Source organism: Syngnathoides biaculeatus, chromosome 9, assembly GCF_019802595.1.
Source record: "Syngnathoides biaculeatus isolate LvHL_M chromosome 9, ASM1980259v1, whole genome shotgun sequence".
Classification (NCBI taxonomy): domain Eukaryota; kingdom Metazoa; phylum Chordata; class Actinopteri; order Syngnathiformes; family Syngnathidae; genus Syngnathoides; species Syngnathoides biaculeatus.
The window spans coordinates 19,810,402-19,829,027 of NC_084648.1; the positions used below are offsets into that span (position 1 = coordinate 19,810,402).

The following is an 18,626-nucleotide window of genomic DNA, read 5'->3' on the forward strand; positions in this document are numbered from 1 at the left end:
TACATTACCTACGTAGCCGCGCGCACTCACACACAAACACACGCGCGCGCGGAGCGACGGGCGCGCGCATAGACACGCATGCACCAGGGCTGCTGAGAATGTGGGTCACTGGGCCTTGCTCGCCCTCCAGCGTGCGGAAACAGTCCCCGAGCCTCCGTTGCGGTCCCGCCGCTTCCGCGCCTCTCTCTCCCGCACGTACGTACGCGGCGCGCACCCCGGCCGGAACCGCGTTCGCCCGCCGCGCCCGAAAACGCGCCTCACCTCAGCGAGCCCTCGCTCGTGCGGCTCGCTCGTCGCAGTTGCATCCAGAGGAGGCGGCGGGGGCCGAGAGGACTCCGACTTGGGGAGAAAAACAGGAGGCCTCCTTCATACTACGACGTACAGTCATGCGCAATAGAGACAGTAGGGCGCACTATTTGGCAAGTACAGTACACCGGCAGCCGAGCCGCTGCGCGTTTTTCTCATACACTTTTTATGATCGTAATTCATCAGAATAATTACAACCACGAGCTCGAACACGTATTTGTCGAGACATGTAATACAAGGACTATAAATATATATACATTTCTACACACACACACATGTATATATATATATATATATATATATATATATATATATATAGAGAGAGAGAGAGAGAGAGAGAGAGGAGAGAGAGAGAGAGAGAGAGAGAGAAAGAGAGAGAGATCGGAAAAAAAAATTGTTCTTTTGACAACAGGTACAAATCTTTTTAGTTTTTAATGTGATGATGGTGGTCTCCAGGGTGGTCCTGCCCGGGAGAGAGGGGGCTTTTCCCTTCTCGTCGGCATCCAATCACAAATTCCGTAGGCTGTGACGTTGCAGCGGGTCTCGGATCGAGGTTCCCCTCACTCTTTATTGACTTCTTTCTTGTCCCATCTTTCCAGCCTTTATCAAGAAATAAAAAATACATTGGACACATCCATACGTACGTATGCACATTCCCACAAGCGCTGTGTGAGGAATTAATAACCCTATTTTGATTGCATGATTTGGCACTGGGGTGGGACGGTGGAGCAGCTGGTAAAGGGTTGGCCTCACAGTTCTGAGGTCCTGGGTTCAATCCCGGCCCCGCCTGTGTGGAGTTTGCATGTTCTCCCCGTGCCTGCGTGGGTTTTCTCCGGGAACTCCGGTTTCCTCCCACATCCCAAAAACATGCGACATTGATTGGACACTCTAAATTGCCCATAGGCGTGATTGGGAGTGCAGCTGTTTGTCTCCATGTACCCTGCCTCCTGCTTGTTGACAAGTGGGATAGGCTCCAGCGCTCCTCGTGAGGATAAGCATCAAAGAAAATGGATGGATGGATTTGGATCAGTCTGACAGTGGTATTATATTTCTATGCTTGACTTCATGATTGTTACTGCAATTTTCAGTGATGAAAACCAACACCGGATCACACATTTTCCTATAATCTAGATGAGCATCAATATCCATCCATCTGAGCCGCTAATCCTCACAAGGGTTACGGTCATGTTGGAGCATTTCCCAAGATATCTTCGGGCAGGAAGCGGGGTACACCCTGAACTGGTTGCCAGGCAATCGCAGGGGACATAGAGACAGTAGTTACCGTCACACCTCGGGGAACATGATTTTGGGATGTGGGAGGAAACTGGAGTGCCCGGAGAAAACCCACACAGGCACGGGGAGAACATGAAAATTACACACAGCTGGGTGCGGAATTGAACCCGGGACCTCAGAGCTCCACCGTTCCGCCTTGGCAGAGTTTGTAAGGATCAATAAATCCATCACTACGTCATGACTCCATTAAGCACGCTATTATTGTCTATTGCATGGTACTCTACGGCTCCACAAATAATCACGACAGGATGGGGTTAAATCTCCTGATAAGTAAGTAAAATAACGCTCATGGGTTATTCATGACATTCAACACGTGTTTCCTTCCCTTGGCCACTTCCTGCCCGTGGCTGCTCATCTTTCCATCTCAGAGGCAAAAAGCCTTGCAAACCAAAACCATCAGGACCTACAATAACAATCATAAAAGCACTTAGCGGTGGAGCGACCCATCTTTGTTTTCACAAATGTGACACATCCAATGGAGCCGCGTTGTTCGAAAGCCCTCAAATCAAATCAGTCCTTTGGTCTGGTTCATCCCACTTGGGATTTGCTCTCCTCCTATTCAGGAATCATATTTCTCATAAAGTGGAAGTAAAGAGATGATCAATGGCGCCCACGGATTATCGGGCAACATTTCTCAGCCTCGTCGTACGGCGTCGCATCCTTTCCGCGCTCGGCCCCGCACCTGTGCCGGAGCAGGCGGCCAATGGCCGGTGAGGTTAATGGCGAGCGCGCAGAGTGCTGCGGGACATCCATTTGCCCGCACAACAAGCGTTTAATCACAGCCAAACACTGGGCAGGGTGCCACGTCGTGCACCAACGTCGATGCGGGAAGTGAGTCGAGGGGAGACCGCAGAGCAACGTTGGAAAAGATGCTCCTCTAAGTGCCTTCACATTGAATTCATCATTCCCATTCTGTAACATTTTCAGCGCTTTTTGTTGTTGTACCTTTTTTCCCCATCCATCCATTTTCTTAGCCGCTTATCCTCACGAGGGTCGCGGGGAGCGATGGAGCCGATCCCGGCTATCATCAGGCAGGAGGCGGGGTACACCCTGAACTGGTTGCCAGCCAATCGCAGGCCACGTGGAGACAGACAACACTCGCAATCACAATCACACCTAGGGACAATTTAGTGCCCATTTAATGTTGCATGTTTTTGGGATGTGGGAGGAAACCGGAGTACCCGGAGAAAACCCACGCAGGCACGGGTACAACATGCAAACTCCACACAGGCGGGTTCGGGATTGAACCCAGGACCTCAGAACTGTGAGGCCAACGCTTCCCAGCTGCTCCACCGTGACACCCGTTTGTCATTTAAATTATGTATTTTTATTTCATGCAGTGTATTTCATTTTCCTTATACAAGCTATATTATTTCGTCCTATATATATTTTTTTTATGTAATTGTATTTTTGTACTCATTTTTAGCAAAGTAAGAATTTCCACCGTGTTTCTAAAGGTGGGTTTGACAATAAACGTCTTGACTGTTAAATATCTGCGGAACCTTTTTATGATCGTGAGAAGTATCATCCTCGTGGCGCTTAAGCGACGTGATCAAACGATGGTCGTTCTGTGCATCCTTTCCAAAGTTTTCATGGCGATCATACTTGATTCGTGCAGAACGGAGCACGGACGGCGTGTCTGTGGTCTGGAGAAAGCGCTCATTTCACACACCAACCACAGAGGGGAAAAAAAAAAAAACCATCCTGCCCTCCCCACCATCTGCTGTCATTTCATCTCGATACATTTGTTACCCACGTTCACTGATTCGACGTCGACCGTGCTCCGCTCTCCACCCCGCTGATGTCGTCTCTTCTGAGAGAGGAGATGCAAAGGGTTTTATTCCGACCCGCAAAACAGAGACTGATGGAATTTATTGAGATCGAGGAACCGCCGATTGGGAGACACTTCCTCTGCGTCTCAGGTAAGTAACTTCGGTTGCCGTAGCTCGTCATTGTGGCGGCATTTTACTCAATATGATCTGAAAAACGTTTGAGTGCTTCAAAATGCAAATATATTTGTTCCTCTCCAGCCGTTACTCATCCACTTTCGGGAGTCTCAGCCCTGTAACAAACATCCACCACATGCTGTCGTGCAATTTTTGTACAAAGTGCTGCATCCAAATTGCTCTCTAAAGAAAGCTAACAATATTCCAATTTATCTATAACAATTGTATTCATTTAAGAATATTGTGGTCGTTGTAGTTTTTCAGGGCTGTAGCGTTGCATCGCCAGATCTTTGGCTAGTATTTTGACTTGCTGGTCGTCAACCCAAATGTGTTGTTGTGTTTTCTGCAGTTGTAAACAGAAAACGTTTGGTGCAGTTATGTATAGTGCGGTGCCAGATAACGCAGACGCCCATTAAATCGAGATCCAAGAGGGCCCACACTAAACGCTCCAGCATCCAGGAGTGCTACAGGAAGACAGAAATCTGGTCCCTGCAAGACCTGACTCTGGTGGATGGAAGAGACCCCGATGTGGTAATATTTATCATTTCAGTCGACAACATAACTCAAGTTATATATTTGAGGGCAGTTTCTGAAGAGGTGACACAGCTGCTTGACCGATTGATTAAAATTTGAGGTATAATTGAACAAAAGAACAAAACTTTCAAGACCTTGTGCTGATGCTGGCTGAAGCTGGTGTGTGTTATTACCCACAGTGAAATGTGCACTGTAGTGACGTGCTTTCAAAGAGCACTCTACCAGGAAGAAGCCATTACCCCCAAAAGAAAAATCCAAACGACAGATTACGATTCGCAAATACTTACGGGGACATAGACCTTATTATTATTATTGGGTTTTTTTTTTAGACATGTTCTGTAGTTTGACAAAATGAAAGTTGAACGTTTTGGCCATAAATAGAATCGGCAAGGTTTGGAGGAACAAGAGGGACGCTTGTCAGCCTGAGAACACCACCCCAACTTTGAAATACAGGGGTGGCAGCAAGATGCTTTGGGGTCGGTTTGCTCCAGATGAGACTGGTCCACTTCACCACAAAATAAAGGCCATCATTAGGCAAGAACAATATATGGAAATAAATCATCTCAAGATACTTCCCAGGGAGTTAAAGCTGTGGCACAAATGGGACTTCCGAATGGGCTACGACCTGAAGAATCCCGTTTTACTGCTTACAAAGTGGCTAAACAACATAGTCAATGCATTGGGAGGTCATCGCAAAGCCCTGCTCTCAAGCCAATTGCAAATTTATGGGAAAACCTGATAAGAGATGAGGCTTACAAACTTGGCTGAGTTATCGCAGGTCTTCCAGGAAGTCGTGAACAATTATTAATTGAAAATCTTTCTGTCGCTATTCCGGCGTCTGGCAAATAGAAATTATTTTGATCATCCGATTGGTTCTAAAACAGAAGAAGTTTAGTCTGATTTCCATTTTGAATGGATGAACTCAATGAACTCCATACGTTACAATGAAATGCTCTTAGGCACTTAATTCTTGAAGTAGTAAAATGTGTTGGCTCTTGAGATTTCCGTGTCCCTCCCGCAGGACGACCCGTGTTTCTTGCTCCACTTCGACAAAGTGCGTACCGTGCAAGCCATCAACTGCTCGGCCAAATACGCCATCGTGCGTGCTCTGGTTGCTCTGAGCGAGCAGTACTGCCAAAGGTCACTGAACCTGGACAACTTTGACTGGGCCTACATCAAGCCGACGTCCTTCTACTCCAACAGAGGAGACTGCGTGGTGCTCTCACAGATATGCTTCTACGCGTTCAACCTGGTATGTCTGTCCATGTGTCCTGTGCCCCTGGAAGGATAATGGAGGTGTACATTTTGAAATGTAAAATGTAAACACTTGAAGATTTATAGAAATAAAGCGTTGCATACTGCCATTTCTTTGTTTCCAACCTTGTTAAGTCCATTCTCTCTCTGTACCGTTTATGAGTGTCACGGGCGAGCTGGTGCTTGTATCGCAAATTACTTTGGGTAAGAGGCGGGGTACACCCTGAACTGGTCACCAGACAATCAGAGGGCACAGATAAACGACCGTTCACATTTACAGAAAATTGAGAGTCTTTAGTTAATTGAACATGTATATTTTGGAATATGAGAGAAAACTGGAGAACCGAGAGAAAACCCACACAGGTACGATCAGAACCTGGAAACTTCACATATGAAGGGCAGGATTGGAACCCATAAACTCTGAACTCTGAAGGCAGATGTGCTAACCAGCCACCACCGTGTAGCCCTCTTGTTAAATCCTTCCATCCATTATCTACCGCTTCTCCGGGTCAGGTCCCAGGGGGGAGTAACTTCAGCAGGGATACCCAGACTTCTCTTTCCTCGATCCTGAGGCGTTCCCAAGCCAGTCGAGAGACAGAGTCTCTCCAGCTCGTCCTGGGTCGTCCCCGGGGTCTCTTTCCTTTGGGACATGCCCGGAACACCTCACCAGAGAGGCGTCCGGGAGGCATCCGGATCAGATGCCCCAGCCACCTCTTCTGGCTCCTCTCAATGCGGAGGAGCAGGCCCCTCTCTGGTGCCAGGCCTGGTGGCGGGGCTCGAAGGCAAGCTCCAGGGGGCTCAGCCCAAAAGTGTAACATGGGTCCCCCTTCCCATGGGCTCACCACCTGTGAGAGGGCCCATCGGGGTCGGGTGCAATGTGAACTGGGCGGTGGCCAAAGGGGGGGACCTTGATCCGATCCCCGATTACAGAAACTATCTCTACGGACAAGGAATGTCACCTCTTCTTAAATCTTTCCTGATAATCATTGTGAGTCAAACATCCCTGTCTCAAATTGATAAGTATTCACAATTATCAAGTAGACTGGCCAAGAAGAAGCTCCCAGCTTCAAAAGGTTGGTGACCTTTGATTTTGAGTGTTCATTGTATTTAAGCGCAAGCGCAGGGAGGTCGGAGCTGAGATTCAGAACTGCGAGGCAGATCCAGAGGTGGCCAGAGACGGTACACATTTGGAGGAGCACAGATTCTCCTCAAATAGTACTTTTACATTACAACAGTGGTTTTCAAACTGGTGGGGATCGTATTGGCCTGTTTCAGCAAGGGGTGGGGTGTACGTACTAACCTGATCATTTTACTGTACCTCTATTTGTCTCGATCAAAACATAAAAAACAATGGAAAATACGAAAGGATATCACTTAGTCGATGTACATTTAAGTATCAAGAAATAAGTTCGGGAAGTGGGAGAAGCAGGCGAAATCTCAATTTTCCTGCCTCATCCTTACAATTCAACAATCATCTATAAATAACTCGTGAATTTGTGCCAACGTATTGTCAATAGATTTAATATCACAACATAATAGTAAATCCTTTCGCAAACTCAGAAATAGTAAATTATCTTTAATCATGAAAAGAATCCCAACAGTTTAGAAACAAAAACAAATCACATCTAAATCAAATCATTTGGTATTTAAATCTCATCATTGAGAATCATTGAGGCATCTTTAATCACTTAAATTCTTGTGTTATATTTTAAGATACCGTTGGATGAAAACAAATCAACGTTAACGTTAATTTTTTGAATTATTTCACGTTATTTTACTTCTCACGCTGTAGTTTTTATTTCATTTTTTTCCTTTTCCTTTATACCAATTACATCACACAGCCTGTAGATGGCTTCAAAACCTATACAGATTATGATAGCTGCCCTCAGATATGCCTGAACTCTTAAAATATAACAAAATAGATAAAAATTGCTTTGTAAGTATGGGTCAAAGTCTGTACTTGTTGTGTAACTGAGTTTTACCCTTCGAATTTTAAATAATTGTAAATATATATATATTTATATATATATTTGGTTCGGACAGTTAAAACTTTCAGGCGCAGACGCGGTGTTGAATAGCCCCAATCCTGCCGCCCAAATTCAAGTTGTTTCGAAGAAGACGGGCGGCCGCTTGTTTTCCTTCTTTTTCGTTCCAACCTCTTAAACACGCCGGGGCAAAAAAATACCACTACCATTTCGAGCACAGTAAGTAGTTTTGTGCGGGGGGGCGGCCGAGAGATGCACATCAAGTCGATTATAATCGAAGGGTTCAAATCCTACGCGCAACGGACCGAGATAGACGGTTTCGACCCGCTCTTCAACGCCATCACCGGGCTCAACGGTAGCGGCAAGTCCAACATTTTGGACTCCATATGTTTTCTCTTAGGCATTACCAACCTTTCACACGTAAGTGGCCTTTGGGTTATAGCGCTACACTTCTTTAAGTAACTTTATGGTTATGTTTTTGTGCTAATAAAACGCGCATTTTCATTGGGAAGGTTCGAGCCGCCAACCTCCAAGACTTGGTCTACAAAAATGGACAGGCAGGCATCACCAAGGCAACGGTGTCCATCAGTTTTGACAACGCCAACAAAAACCAGAGTCCTTTGGGTTTTGAGACCCACGATGAGATCATAGTCACCAGACAGGTTGGCACACAGAGCACAACTGGAAATTTACTCGCCAAAAGTTACAGATGCCCAGCTTTCAGGAGAAATCTCTCCAAGATTTTGGTGAAAAGTCCATAACTGTGTTTTTATTTTGAGGTTGTGATCGGAGGCCGAAACAAATATCTCATCAACGGAGTCAACGCGACCAACTCCAGAGTGCAGGACTTGTTTTGCTCGGTTGGCCTCAATGTCAATAACCCCCATTTTCTCATCATGCAGGTCAGCACCGTGTGCATTTATTTCTTGTATTTTAAATGCCCTGAATAACTCATAACAATAGTGTCAACATCGTGTTTTGCTCTCTAAATTCAGGGAAGGATCACCAAAGTCCTAAACATGAAGCCACCAGAGGTAATGTCTTAGCACGCCCAAACAGTTTTTGATTTGACTTCATGGCATAGAGGCATGATGATAATGTGCTCTCTTGCAGATCCTTTCCATGATTGAGGAGGCTGCGGGGACCAGAATGTACGAGTGCAAAAAGATAAGCGCCCAGAAGACCATCGAGAAGAAAGAAGCCAAGCTGAAGGAGATCCACACTGTACGTTGGCCCCTAAACTGCAGACCAATGACCCGCTTGGAAAGTACAAACAAAGTTTGATTATTTCACACTTTTACATTTTTCAGATTCTGGATGAAGAAATTACTCCAACAATGCAGAAACTACAAGAGGTATTTTGAAGCACCTCGTACACTTGCAAGTTAGACAGTAAATGGCAGTGTTAAAATGTCTCAAATTAATTAATACAGCGAAACGCTGGAATTCAAACGACCCGGGAGTCATACAAATGGGAAATCAACCCAAAAAAATCCTATGGAAAAAATGTTTGAGGTTGAACAAATCGTACTCTGAACACTTCACAAGAACGAATTATGTTCAAACACTGAGGTTCCAGTGCACTTATTTTTTTAAGGTTGTACATATTTGATAAATGTGGATTATCTAGTTCTATGACTGATGCATTTTCTTGTTGCCTGCTAAAATGTATTCTGGTAGTTGAAGACAGAAGTTTACATACACTGTCCCAAAACATACATTTCATTTTTTATTTTTATTTTGTTGTCCTTGGTGATCCTGACTGACCTGAAAAATATGTTTTTGTCTGATTTTGACTGAAGACAGTGAGACAAAAAGGTGTTTTTGCAGAGTATTTCAACTTCTGGCTTCATCTTTACATGATGTACATCAGTTTTAATTTCTTCTTTTTCTCATAAACTATTTGCTTATAGCCCTGGTGTCACTTGTATTTCTCTAAATTGACTCACACAGCTGTTATTTGAAGGCGTGCATCGGTCTGACCCTGAACAAGATGTCTCAACTCTGTAGGAGCGATCGTCATACCTGGAATACCAAAAACTGATGCGCGAGATCGAGCACTTGTCGCGCCTGTACGTGGCCTGGCTGTTCGTGTGCGCCGAGGAGACCAAACTCAAGTCCGCCGAGAAGCTGCAAGTGATGCAGGAGAACATGGCCAAGATGCAAGCCACGCTGGCCGAGAACGAAAGCAAAATCCAGGAGCTCGATGTGCAGATTCAGGAACTGAAAGACAAAAGAGACCAGGTACAGTCGAGCAGAATTTCAAAGATCAATTCTGGGCTCATTAAAAATGTTCTTTTTTTTTTTTTTTGTAGCACTTATTTGGCAAAATGAACTAACATGATTATTGAAATTGTTGCATGAGCATATTGCTGGAGACTGCAGTGTACCTCACCAGCTGTCTGACGTCGGGAAGCACGAAAAGATTCATTCTGGGGGTGTTTGATTTCTTTATTTTTTGGGGGGGGAACGACATTTATTCCAAAACATGGAACGGCCTCAAGAAAGAAGTTTTTATTTCATTCAATAGTTAATTTCACACATCTCTAACCTTGAAGTTTCACAATTTAACTGTTTGTTCTACACGTTCAACATTCAAAATGTTCCTCGAAACCTCTGTTGGGGGAGGCCGGAGCCCTTGCTCTCCCTGTATTGCCATCATGCATTTCCTTTTGGATGAAACTTTTTTTTTTTTGATTGATCATAGGTTAAGCATCCGGTCATGGCTCGTGTTTGACCTTAGAGATTGCACCCGATCTTCCATTTTGTACTACCCCCCCCCTTCATGGGGAAGTGCAGGAAGTTATAGCTCACTTATCTCCCATTTAGAGTTTGAAAAAGTGTAAAAATATGAATTCCACAAAAAATAGCCGCATAAAGAGGATTGATTTATTCCTCTTCTGCTAATGTCTAGGAAGTGACCAGCGTATTAAAATCTCTGGAGGAAAGGCTGGCCGAAGTGCAACGTGTGGATGCCAAAGCTCAGAGTGCTCTCAATTCAAAAAATCAGAACTTGAAGGATGAAAAGAAGAAGAGGGAGGAGCTTGTCAAGAGCATGCAGGAGGTAGGGTTTAAGACTCCGGTTGAAATGTTGCCACATCCACATTATAATAATGAGGCATTTGTCAACGCTTTGACCGTTTTGATCACAGCTGTCGTCGTCTGCTTTTTAGGACAAGAAGATGCTGGTGTTGAAAGAAAAAGAGTGTGCCAAGTTCACAGAGCAGCTTGAGGCTCTAAAGGAGGAAGGCCAGGCGGACGCTGCGGCCCTGGAGGGGGCCAAGCACCATTTCAAGGCCCTGTCCGCCGGCCTGTCCAGCAACGACGACGGAGAGGAGGCCACGCTGGCCGGCCAGATGATGGCCTGTAAGAATGACATGAGCAAGGCCGACACTGAAGCCAAGCAGGTCGGAGACTTCAACATTGTTCAAGGAGCCTTATTTTATTTAGATCCACATCTTTTCTGGTCACCGATATGTTAACGGTCGGGCTCTGTTATTTCCTCCCAGGCCCAAATGACGCTGACGCACGCCCAAGCTGAACTGAAGACCAAGCAGGCCGAGGTGATGAAGATGGACAGCGGCTACAAGAAGGACCAGGAAACTCTCCAGGTTATTAAAAAAAGCAAAGAAAAACTAGAGGCTGAGCTAGCCAAACTCAAATATGAAGGTACCGCGGCTTTGCCAAAGCGTCTTACGGCCTTGACGGTGGCAGTTCTTTTCAGCAATGTCCACTGTTTGTACTGTAAACAGACGGGATGGAGGAGAGTCTCCTGGAGAAGAGGAGACAGCTGTCCAGAGATGTCGCAAATCTAAGAGACTCATACGAGCGGCTTGTGTCTCGCTTCCCGAACCTTCGCTTTGAGTACAAGTCAGTCACATGCACGCCGTTGTTGCAATGTCATTTTGTAGAACAAGCTGTCATCAGCACCCCGTTCTAAACTGCAATCGTCACTCTTTTTTTTTTTTTTTTTTCTTTTATTGGAAGCCACATTTTAGTTCCGGTTTCTTTCAAAGGGCTGTGTTAAAAGTTAAATGATTATACACGCGCAATACGTCGATGGATCAGTAGTTTTCAAATCAGAAGTCAAGGATAATAATTTACTGTCCGAGCAACTGTAAAAAGTGGTTCACTGTCTAAAAAGCTTTCCAATATCTCAAGATTAATTATAAAATCATTTTAGTCCAGATATTTGTCAGAATCACGGACTTTGAGCCACCTTATTTTGTATGTGGCGAGCCAAATCTTGTGCCTTGGTTGAGATTTTGGCACCTGTGCTCTAGACTGTGACAGTTTTATTTTTACTGCAAAAATGGAAACTTTTTACAATTATTTTTGTAACAATTGGCCGATGTAACCCCACCCACGACGATTTGCGTTTAAAAAAAAAAAAAAAAAAAAACACCAGAGAAAATGCCAAAACATAAACTGACTGTGATTCAGTTAGTGGTTTGGTTTGTAACATGTCAGGCCCCTCCCAAAAAAAAAAAAAAAAACCTCTTGGCAAAAGCTTTCTTTTGAATAAACACAAAGATAATTAGACTACTTTCATAGATGTCTACAGAGTTCACTGATTATTTATTTTGAGAGGCTGAAATTCCCAGGAATTGAACAATTTCACGTTAAAGTCTCCAGATTATTACTCAATTATCAAAGTAGCTGTTAATTGAATTTGAAAATTGAATCGTTGCACCTCTACATTTTTTTAAAATTTGAAAGTATGAAGTAAAGTAATGAAACGGATTACGCTGTTGACATGTCAAATGCGCTTCTACTTACAAAAAATTCAGTTCAGGAAACGACTTCTGGAACGGATCAATTTCGTAAGTAGAGGCAGCACTGTATTTCGGAGGGCAGTTTATATTTTTTTATGTCGTGGGGTACACCCACTCTGAACTGGTTGCCAACCAGTCACAGGGCACATAGAGACAAACAACCAGTTGTACACACGATCATACCTAAGGACAATTTCCAATGAATGCACATCTTTTCCATGAATAATTCTATAAAAGCTTCATAGGGCAATAGAAATGATGTCACCGCGTACCTCAGTTGAATGTACCATATACGAAAAAGAGACTCGTGTTGTTTTTTTTTTTCCTCAGAGTTAAGCGTTAACTTGTGCGCAAGAACGTCACTTTTTTTTGGGGGGGGGGGGGGGCATTCTATGAAGTTTACATCTGTTCCATCCAGAGACCCCGAGCGTGGATGGGACCGCAGTAAAGTGAAGGGGCTGCTGGCGAACTTGATTTCAGTACGCAACCCTTCCTACGCGACATCCCTGGAGGTGGTCGCCGGGGGGCGACTCTATAACATTGTCGTCGACACGGAGGTGAGCGCGCAATGCCTGCGTTAGCGTCAGCCTGCGTCATATCTCATATTAAGTTTTTCTTTTTTTCCCCCGCGTTTGTTTGTAGGTGACTGGTAAGAAACTGCTGGAGAACGGAGAGCTTCAACGGCGATACACCATCATTCCCCTGAACAAGATCTCTGGCAAGATTCTGAGTGACAAAGTGGTCAGCGCTGCCAAGAGCCTGGTGAGCCAACCTCATCGTTCTCGTCTCTAAAGGGTCATCGACAAGTGTACTCATGGGCTGTCCATCTGCTGTCAGGTGGGAGAGGACAATGTCCACAGTGCTCTGTCGCTGGTGGGCTACGATCAGGAGGTGCGCAAGGCCATGGAGTACGTGTTTGGCTCCACGCTGGTGTGTGACACCCTGGAGAACTCCAAGAAAGTGGCCTTCAGTAAGCAGGTGATGACCAAGACGGTCACTCTCGGAGGAGACATTTTCGACCCTCAAGGAACCGTGACTGGCGGTAAGAGCAAGGATGACGCGCACGTGCGTGCGTTGTTTCAAAGCATTCACAGGCGCTCGCTCAACGTGTCTTGTTTGGCGCAGATGTGCGATATTCTCAGTTGAAACATATCTGTAGTTGAAGAGCGAAGATGTCATGACATCACCAGAAATATATTTCAAAGAGCCGCAATTGTAATGATCTTACCACAAGCATGTAGTGCAGCAACAATTTCACACACAGCACTTATTTGAAGTATCAAACAATGATTTTTGCGCAAGGTCTGCATGGTTGACCCCGATCCAGATCTTTGACCCAACCGGCTGTCCATGGCAAACGGGTACTGTACAGAACCCCGAGTTCTGTTCCAGGCTGCTCCATGACAGCGAGTTTTTATTTATTTATTTATTTTGACCCCCTTTCCCTCTTTCTCTCAGTGCTTGCTTGTGTTTTTTTTTTTTTTTTTAAAACAGTGGACATCTCTATTTGTGGTAATAGGAACCAGGCCAAACTGCACATTTTTTTTGTTTTTGTTTTTGTTTTTAACTTGCTCGATTTGTAAAGTGCCTTGAGATGATAACGGACATCGGGAATAAGCAGACTAGAAGTAAAATTGACTTGACTTGAGTCTCCTTTTCGGAGTTACTGTAAATCACTACACTACCTCCCGTAAGAATTATTAAATAATAATAATTGTTCTCTTGGATCCAATTGTTGCAAGTCTTTGGAATGTTTTGTTGCTTCCTCTGTTCCAGGAGCTCGTTCAAAGTCTGCGTCAGTCCTGACCATCTTGCAGGAGGTGAAAGAGGTTCAGAGCAAGTTGAATGAAAAGGAAGCCCAGTTGCGGGACACTCAGCAACAACTGGACAGCCTGAAGGGGACTGCGGAAAAGTAAGGACACTCCGACTCTATGAAACGGCAGCGTTCCTATGAGGCATTTTGCTCCAGTCGTGTAAATGTTTTGCCTCGCTCGCGGCCGCTTCCTCCAGGTACCGTCAGCTGAAGCACCAGCACGAGCTGAAGGTCGAGGAGGAGCAGATTCTGCAGGCCAAGCTGCTGCAGAGCTCCTTCCACCAGCAGGAAGCGGAGCTCGAGAGGCTTCGCAAAACCATCGGTCAGAAGATGCTTATACTTGAGCCAACATGTATGTACAGTACATACGATATGCTTTTTGTTGTTGTTGTTGTTGTGAAAACCAGAGGACAGCAAGGAGACTCTGCGTGTTACCAAGGAGGTGCAGACACGGGCGATGCAGAAGTTCAAGGTGCTGGAGAAGAAGATGAAAGATCCAGAAGCGGAGAGGGAGAAGGAGATGAAAGCCGCCGAGAAGAAGTTAAACGCAGCCCAGGCCAAAGCGGACGCCTTCAACGAGAAGCGCAAGGAGAAGCAGCAGGCACGCCCGACGCTCTGCGCCGTGCCGCGTCCGCCCGGGACGTCCAGAATGACCGCTGCGCGCTGTCCGTGTGTCGGTAGGAGTTGGACGCCGTGGCCTTGGAGCTGGAGGAGCTGCGGCGGGAGCAGGCGGGTTACGAGCAGCAGATTCAGGCCGTGGACGAGGCGGCGGCGGCCATCCGAGAGCAGATCGACAGCATGGCCTGCACGGTGTCGCACAACAAGGTTCGGATCCGGCTGTAAAAATCTTCGATGCAAGTGACTGATTGGGTGACAATGAATCCATGTCATCATCTTTTTGTGTTTGTCGGCGTGCAGGAGGCGGTTCGAATGGCCCAGGAGGAACTTTCCAAGCAGAAAGACGCCATCATGAATCAGTTTAATGTCATCAAGGTAAATATTTTGGTTTTGCATCTCCTCAGTATCAAAAATGCTCTCAAAGGATTCGGCAGTTCGCTCCACACTTCTTTCTTGAATGTATGTCCGTGTGGTGAATATTTTAGGAGAAAACCACAGAAGCGAAGGAGATCCAGGAACAGAACAATGAAGCCCATCTGCAGATTAAGAAGTTGGAACACAACATCAGTAAACACATCAAAGACAGTCAGGAGGCAGCAGACGCGGTAAAGGAACCTTCGTATGTGTCCTCTTCCTTCGGGGAGACGCGCGTTGGCATCACTTCCCCGCCGTTCTTCCGGACAGGTGACTCGGATGCTGGAAGAGCACGACTGGATCCAGTCTGAGCGTCAGCAATTCGGGCAGCCCAACTCCTCCTACGACTTCAAGACCAACAACCCGCGCGAGGCCGGCCAGCGCCTCAAGAAGCTGAAGGAGACCACCGGCAAGCTGGAGAGGAACATCAACAAGCGAGCCATGAACATGCTCAACGAGGCCGAAGAACGGGTGAGGGAACTACAGTGAAATCGCCGGGATGCAATATATGAAGATCTGCGCGCGTTAAAACAAAACCCATGTTGACTTGGTATCGGAAGCAGTGTAGAGCTTGTGCACCTCCGTCGTCAAATCACGTGACTTTTGTTTACGTCGCCATATTGCCGGTCAAGCTAAGTCGCGTGGAGATATACACGAATATACTTTTTATAGCACGACGGCCAGAGTCACGTCCGATACAGTTAGAAGGTGAAAATAAACGAAGGCGCGTGGGAAAAATTTGAGAAACTCGGCATAGAGGACCCGTTCACCTTTGCCCATAAGAAATTGTCTTGGACAACTGGATCTACACATGGATCTGGTGAGTAAGTCGTCAAGATTTACACGGAAAAGTTTGAAAGCGTAGAAAAGTCTGGACGAGTCCAAATACTTAGTTTCTGGATCTGTTCTCAATCTGGAATAAATCCCACATAGTGAACGGGGAAGCGCGTTCGGCCACACGTTAACCTTTGCCGGAATCCATCGATCTTTTTCACTCGTATTCAATACAAATGCCAATATTTAAATAAATGACCCCTGGTTTCACACTGACTCGCATTCATTAACTATGGCTTGGATGGAGTCGTCTCCAAGGAACGTACACGGAAGCGGTTGCGGCCACACTTAACTTCCGTAACACATGAGCCAACTTGGCTTTGTAAATACTTTTTGGTAATTTGAGATTGAGAAGAATAATTCCTACCTGAAATGAAGCAATCGCCACACAGGCGTGTGCGTATTTTGTTTTGGTGGGGCACCATCTTTCACGTTTAATTGTCGAAATCCAGCGATCCTTTCAGCTGGTATTCCGTTGAATGATCTCTTTGGAAAAAGGTCTCGTCTGCTGTGGCAAGCAACAGCACACCAGGTCTCGGGTATTGTGAATATTCTCCTCCGGTTTGATGACGAGCAGCTCTTTTTGACCGGCACTATGGTGACGTCGCGTGGACGAGCTCTACAGAAAGTAGTCAACGCAGTTTGCATTCGGTGACCCACTAGAGGAAGCCCGCATCCGACTCGTGGTCATTTTTCCGCACTTTGGAGGAAGGCCTTGTTTCTTGACGTGATCCTCGGGTGTGCAGTACAACGACCTGATGAAAAAGAAGAGGATCGTCGAGAACGACAAGGCCAAGATCCTGCAGACCATTAAGGAGCTGGACCAGAAGAAGAACGAAGCTCTCAACGTGGCCTGGCAGAAGGTTTGCTCGCTCGTCCGGTAAAAGAGCAAGCATATATATTTACGAGATGTAATTATTTAACACAATGTGTTTAATAGGCAGAGATCTTGTTTTGCTACACGCTGTAAACCAAGCACTTTTTTGGAGACTCTCAGGCAGAGGTGCTCAATGCGTCGATTGCGGGATGGCGTGCCGCGCTCTTAAAGACGTACACTCATAATTACAAATGTCACAGTACTTACGCAGCCCATCAACGTGTTTAATAATGACCGCGTCCACCGCCGCCGCCGCCGCTTTAGTTAGCATCACAGTCTGGGCAACGTAGCGCAAAGACGAGCTAGACATGCTGCTTATGTTTACGTTCCATATTAATGGAGAAGAAAAAAAGAAATGCTGTTGTTTTAAGATGCAACGACTGTCGGAGTGTGTGAATAATCGAAGGAAAAGTGCTGAAACTGGACGAGATTTTCTCTGTTCCCAGGGGGAAAGGTCTGGTCTCAAGGCAAAATAGAAAGTGCAGGATGAGATGGTGTGTCACTTTGAAATGCCACCTTGGCATCGCCTGATCCAGGAAAGCTAGCGAAGCTAACAAAAAGCTAATTCTGTATTTTAAATCTAAGAGGCAACATACCGTGAACTTTTGGGAGCATCATCATCATCATCTCCCTCCACCCCTCGGTTGTCGGTAGCTCGCGAGAGGCCGGCTGCTTGAAAAGTAGATCTTGGGGTCAAAAAGTCTGGGGAAACCCTGCTCTTGGTACCGTGTGCTTTCTTTCCCAGGTCAACAAGGACTTTGGTTCCATTTTTTCCACCCTGCTGCCAGGATCCTCTGCCAAGTTGGCCCCCCCGCAGGGCTGCGGCGTGCTGGACGGTCTCGAGTTCAAGGTGGCCCTGGGCAACATCTGGAAGGAGAACCTGTCTGAACTCAGCGGGGGTCAAAGGTCATCGCAGGAACTCAAATCTCACCCCCCCCCCCTTTTTTTTTTTTTTCCCCCTGCTTAGAACAAATCCCTCGAATGTGTCCTTCAGGTCTCTGGTGGCCTTGTCGCTGATCCTGGCCATGCTGCTTTTCAAGCCCGCCCCCATTTACATCTTGGACGAGGTGGACGCCGCGCTGGACCTTTCGCACACGCAAAACATCGGGCAGATGCTCCGCAGGCATTTCACGCACTCTCAGGTGGGCGAGCCGTCGAAAACGCCTCCGAGCGTTCCGACTCCAGTTTCTGAACACTTGAAACGGTCTCTTGCGGCAGTTTGTGGTGGTGTCACTCAAGGACGGCATGTTCACAAACGCCAACGTCCTGTTCAAGACCAAGTTCGTGGACGGGATGTCCACGGTTTCGCGCAGCGCCCTCAGCAAGAGCGACCCCCAGCCGGCCCCGCCGAGGTCACGACAAGGCGCGGCTAAAAGAAAAGAATGAAACAGCTCATTAGATGATCACGTTCGATCGTGATCCAGCGTAAATGTTGACGTCACATTTGGCACTTTTACGCCGTTCGTTCGTTTTCACGTGCTATTTGTTGCATTTGACACTTTTTTTCACTTCTCAATGTACTTTTTTTTTTTTTTAACGTTCATTGCCTCTGCTATCTTCTTTTTCATTGCAAATGTATGAATTGTTAAATAAAGTGTTAATTCTGATTCATTTTGCTGACCTTTCCGACCTGTCAATCACCCGTACAATAATAGCCAATCAGATAGTCGCCTTGTCTCAACCCCTGGCTTGACCCGCCCCCTGCCGCCAACTTGTCCCACAAGCAATGCTGGTTGTCAGTAGCGTGCGCTTGGAAAAGTTCATGTTATGAAGAAAATGGTCCTCTGATGCGCATGGGGAAATACACGCTAAACGCATTGTTCATTTTTTTCTCTCTGCGACAAAACTTGTTACCTCGCATTTGAAAATCAAAATCGATTTTCAGAGTTCTGTATCATGAAATTCAGCATAGAATTCACAGAAAATATGTTTTCTCGCTTATCCGCTGATGAAGTTTGGGAAAATGTTGACGTCGCT

At 46.0% G+C, this 18,626-nt stretch overlaps 3 protein-coding genes across 4 annotated transcripts in view; 2 read left to right on the forward strand and 1 right to left on the reverse strand.

The window, feature by feature from the left end:
• The window catches only part of LOC133505792 (circadian locomoter output cycles protein kaput-like), a 40,922-nt gene extending 40,490 nt beyond the window's left edge, over window positions 1–432 (reverse strand). Inside the window, exon 1 of one of the 2 annotated variants that reach the window (XM_061829247.1) lies at window positions 262–432. The gene's annotated coding sequence lies outside the window, so the exon portion shown is untranslated. Of the gene's footprint in view, window positions 1–8; window positions 216–261 lie in introns of those variants that run through there. The other variant, XM_061829248.1, reaches the window with a different exon arrangement.
• Window positions 433–3,301: 2,869 nt separating this feature from the next.
• exoc1l (exocyst complex component 1 like) lies at window positions 3,302–5,370 on the forward strand. The gene is made up of 3 exons (XM_061829410.1): window positions 3,302–3,521; window positions 3,895–4,076; window positions 5,101–5,370. The coding sequence occupies exons 1-3, from the start codon at window positions 3,401–3,403 to the stop codon at window positions 5,368–5,370; spliced, it is 573 nt and encodes a 190-aa protein (XP_061685394.1). The 5' UTR covers window positions 3,302–3,400.
• A 2,028-nt stretch (window positions 5,371–7,398) lies between these two features.
• Window positions 7,399–18,260, forward strand: smc2 (structural maintenance of chromosomes 2). The gene is made up of 25 exons (XM_061828638.1): window positions 7,399–7,738; window positions 7,831–7,980; window positions 8,098–8,220; window positions 8,314–8,352; window positions 8,432–8,542; window positions 8,629–8,673; window positions 9,329–9,562; window positions 10,233–10,382; window positions 10,492–10,725; window positions 10,828–10,987; window positions 11,071–11,188; window positions 12,512–12,650; window positions 12,736–12,855; window positions 12,931–13,135; window positions 13,870–14,005; window positions 14,104–14,228; window positions 14,314–14,507; window positions 14,588–14,731; window positions 14,825–14,899; window positions 15,010–15,129; window positions 15,209–15,409; window positions 16,519–16,635; window positions 17,395–17,555; window positions 17,644–17,791; window positions 17,868–18,260. Exons 1-25 carry the CDS (start codon window positions 7,571–7,573, stop codon window positions 18,033–18,035), a joined length of 3,585 nt encoding a protein of 1,194 aa, XP_061684622.1. The 5' UTR covers window positions 7,399–7,570; the 3' UTR covers window positions 18,036–18,260.
• The last annotated feature ends 366 nt before the right edge of the window (window positions 18,261–18,626 follow it).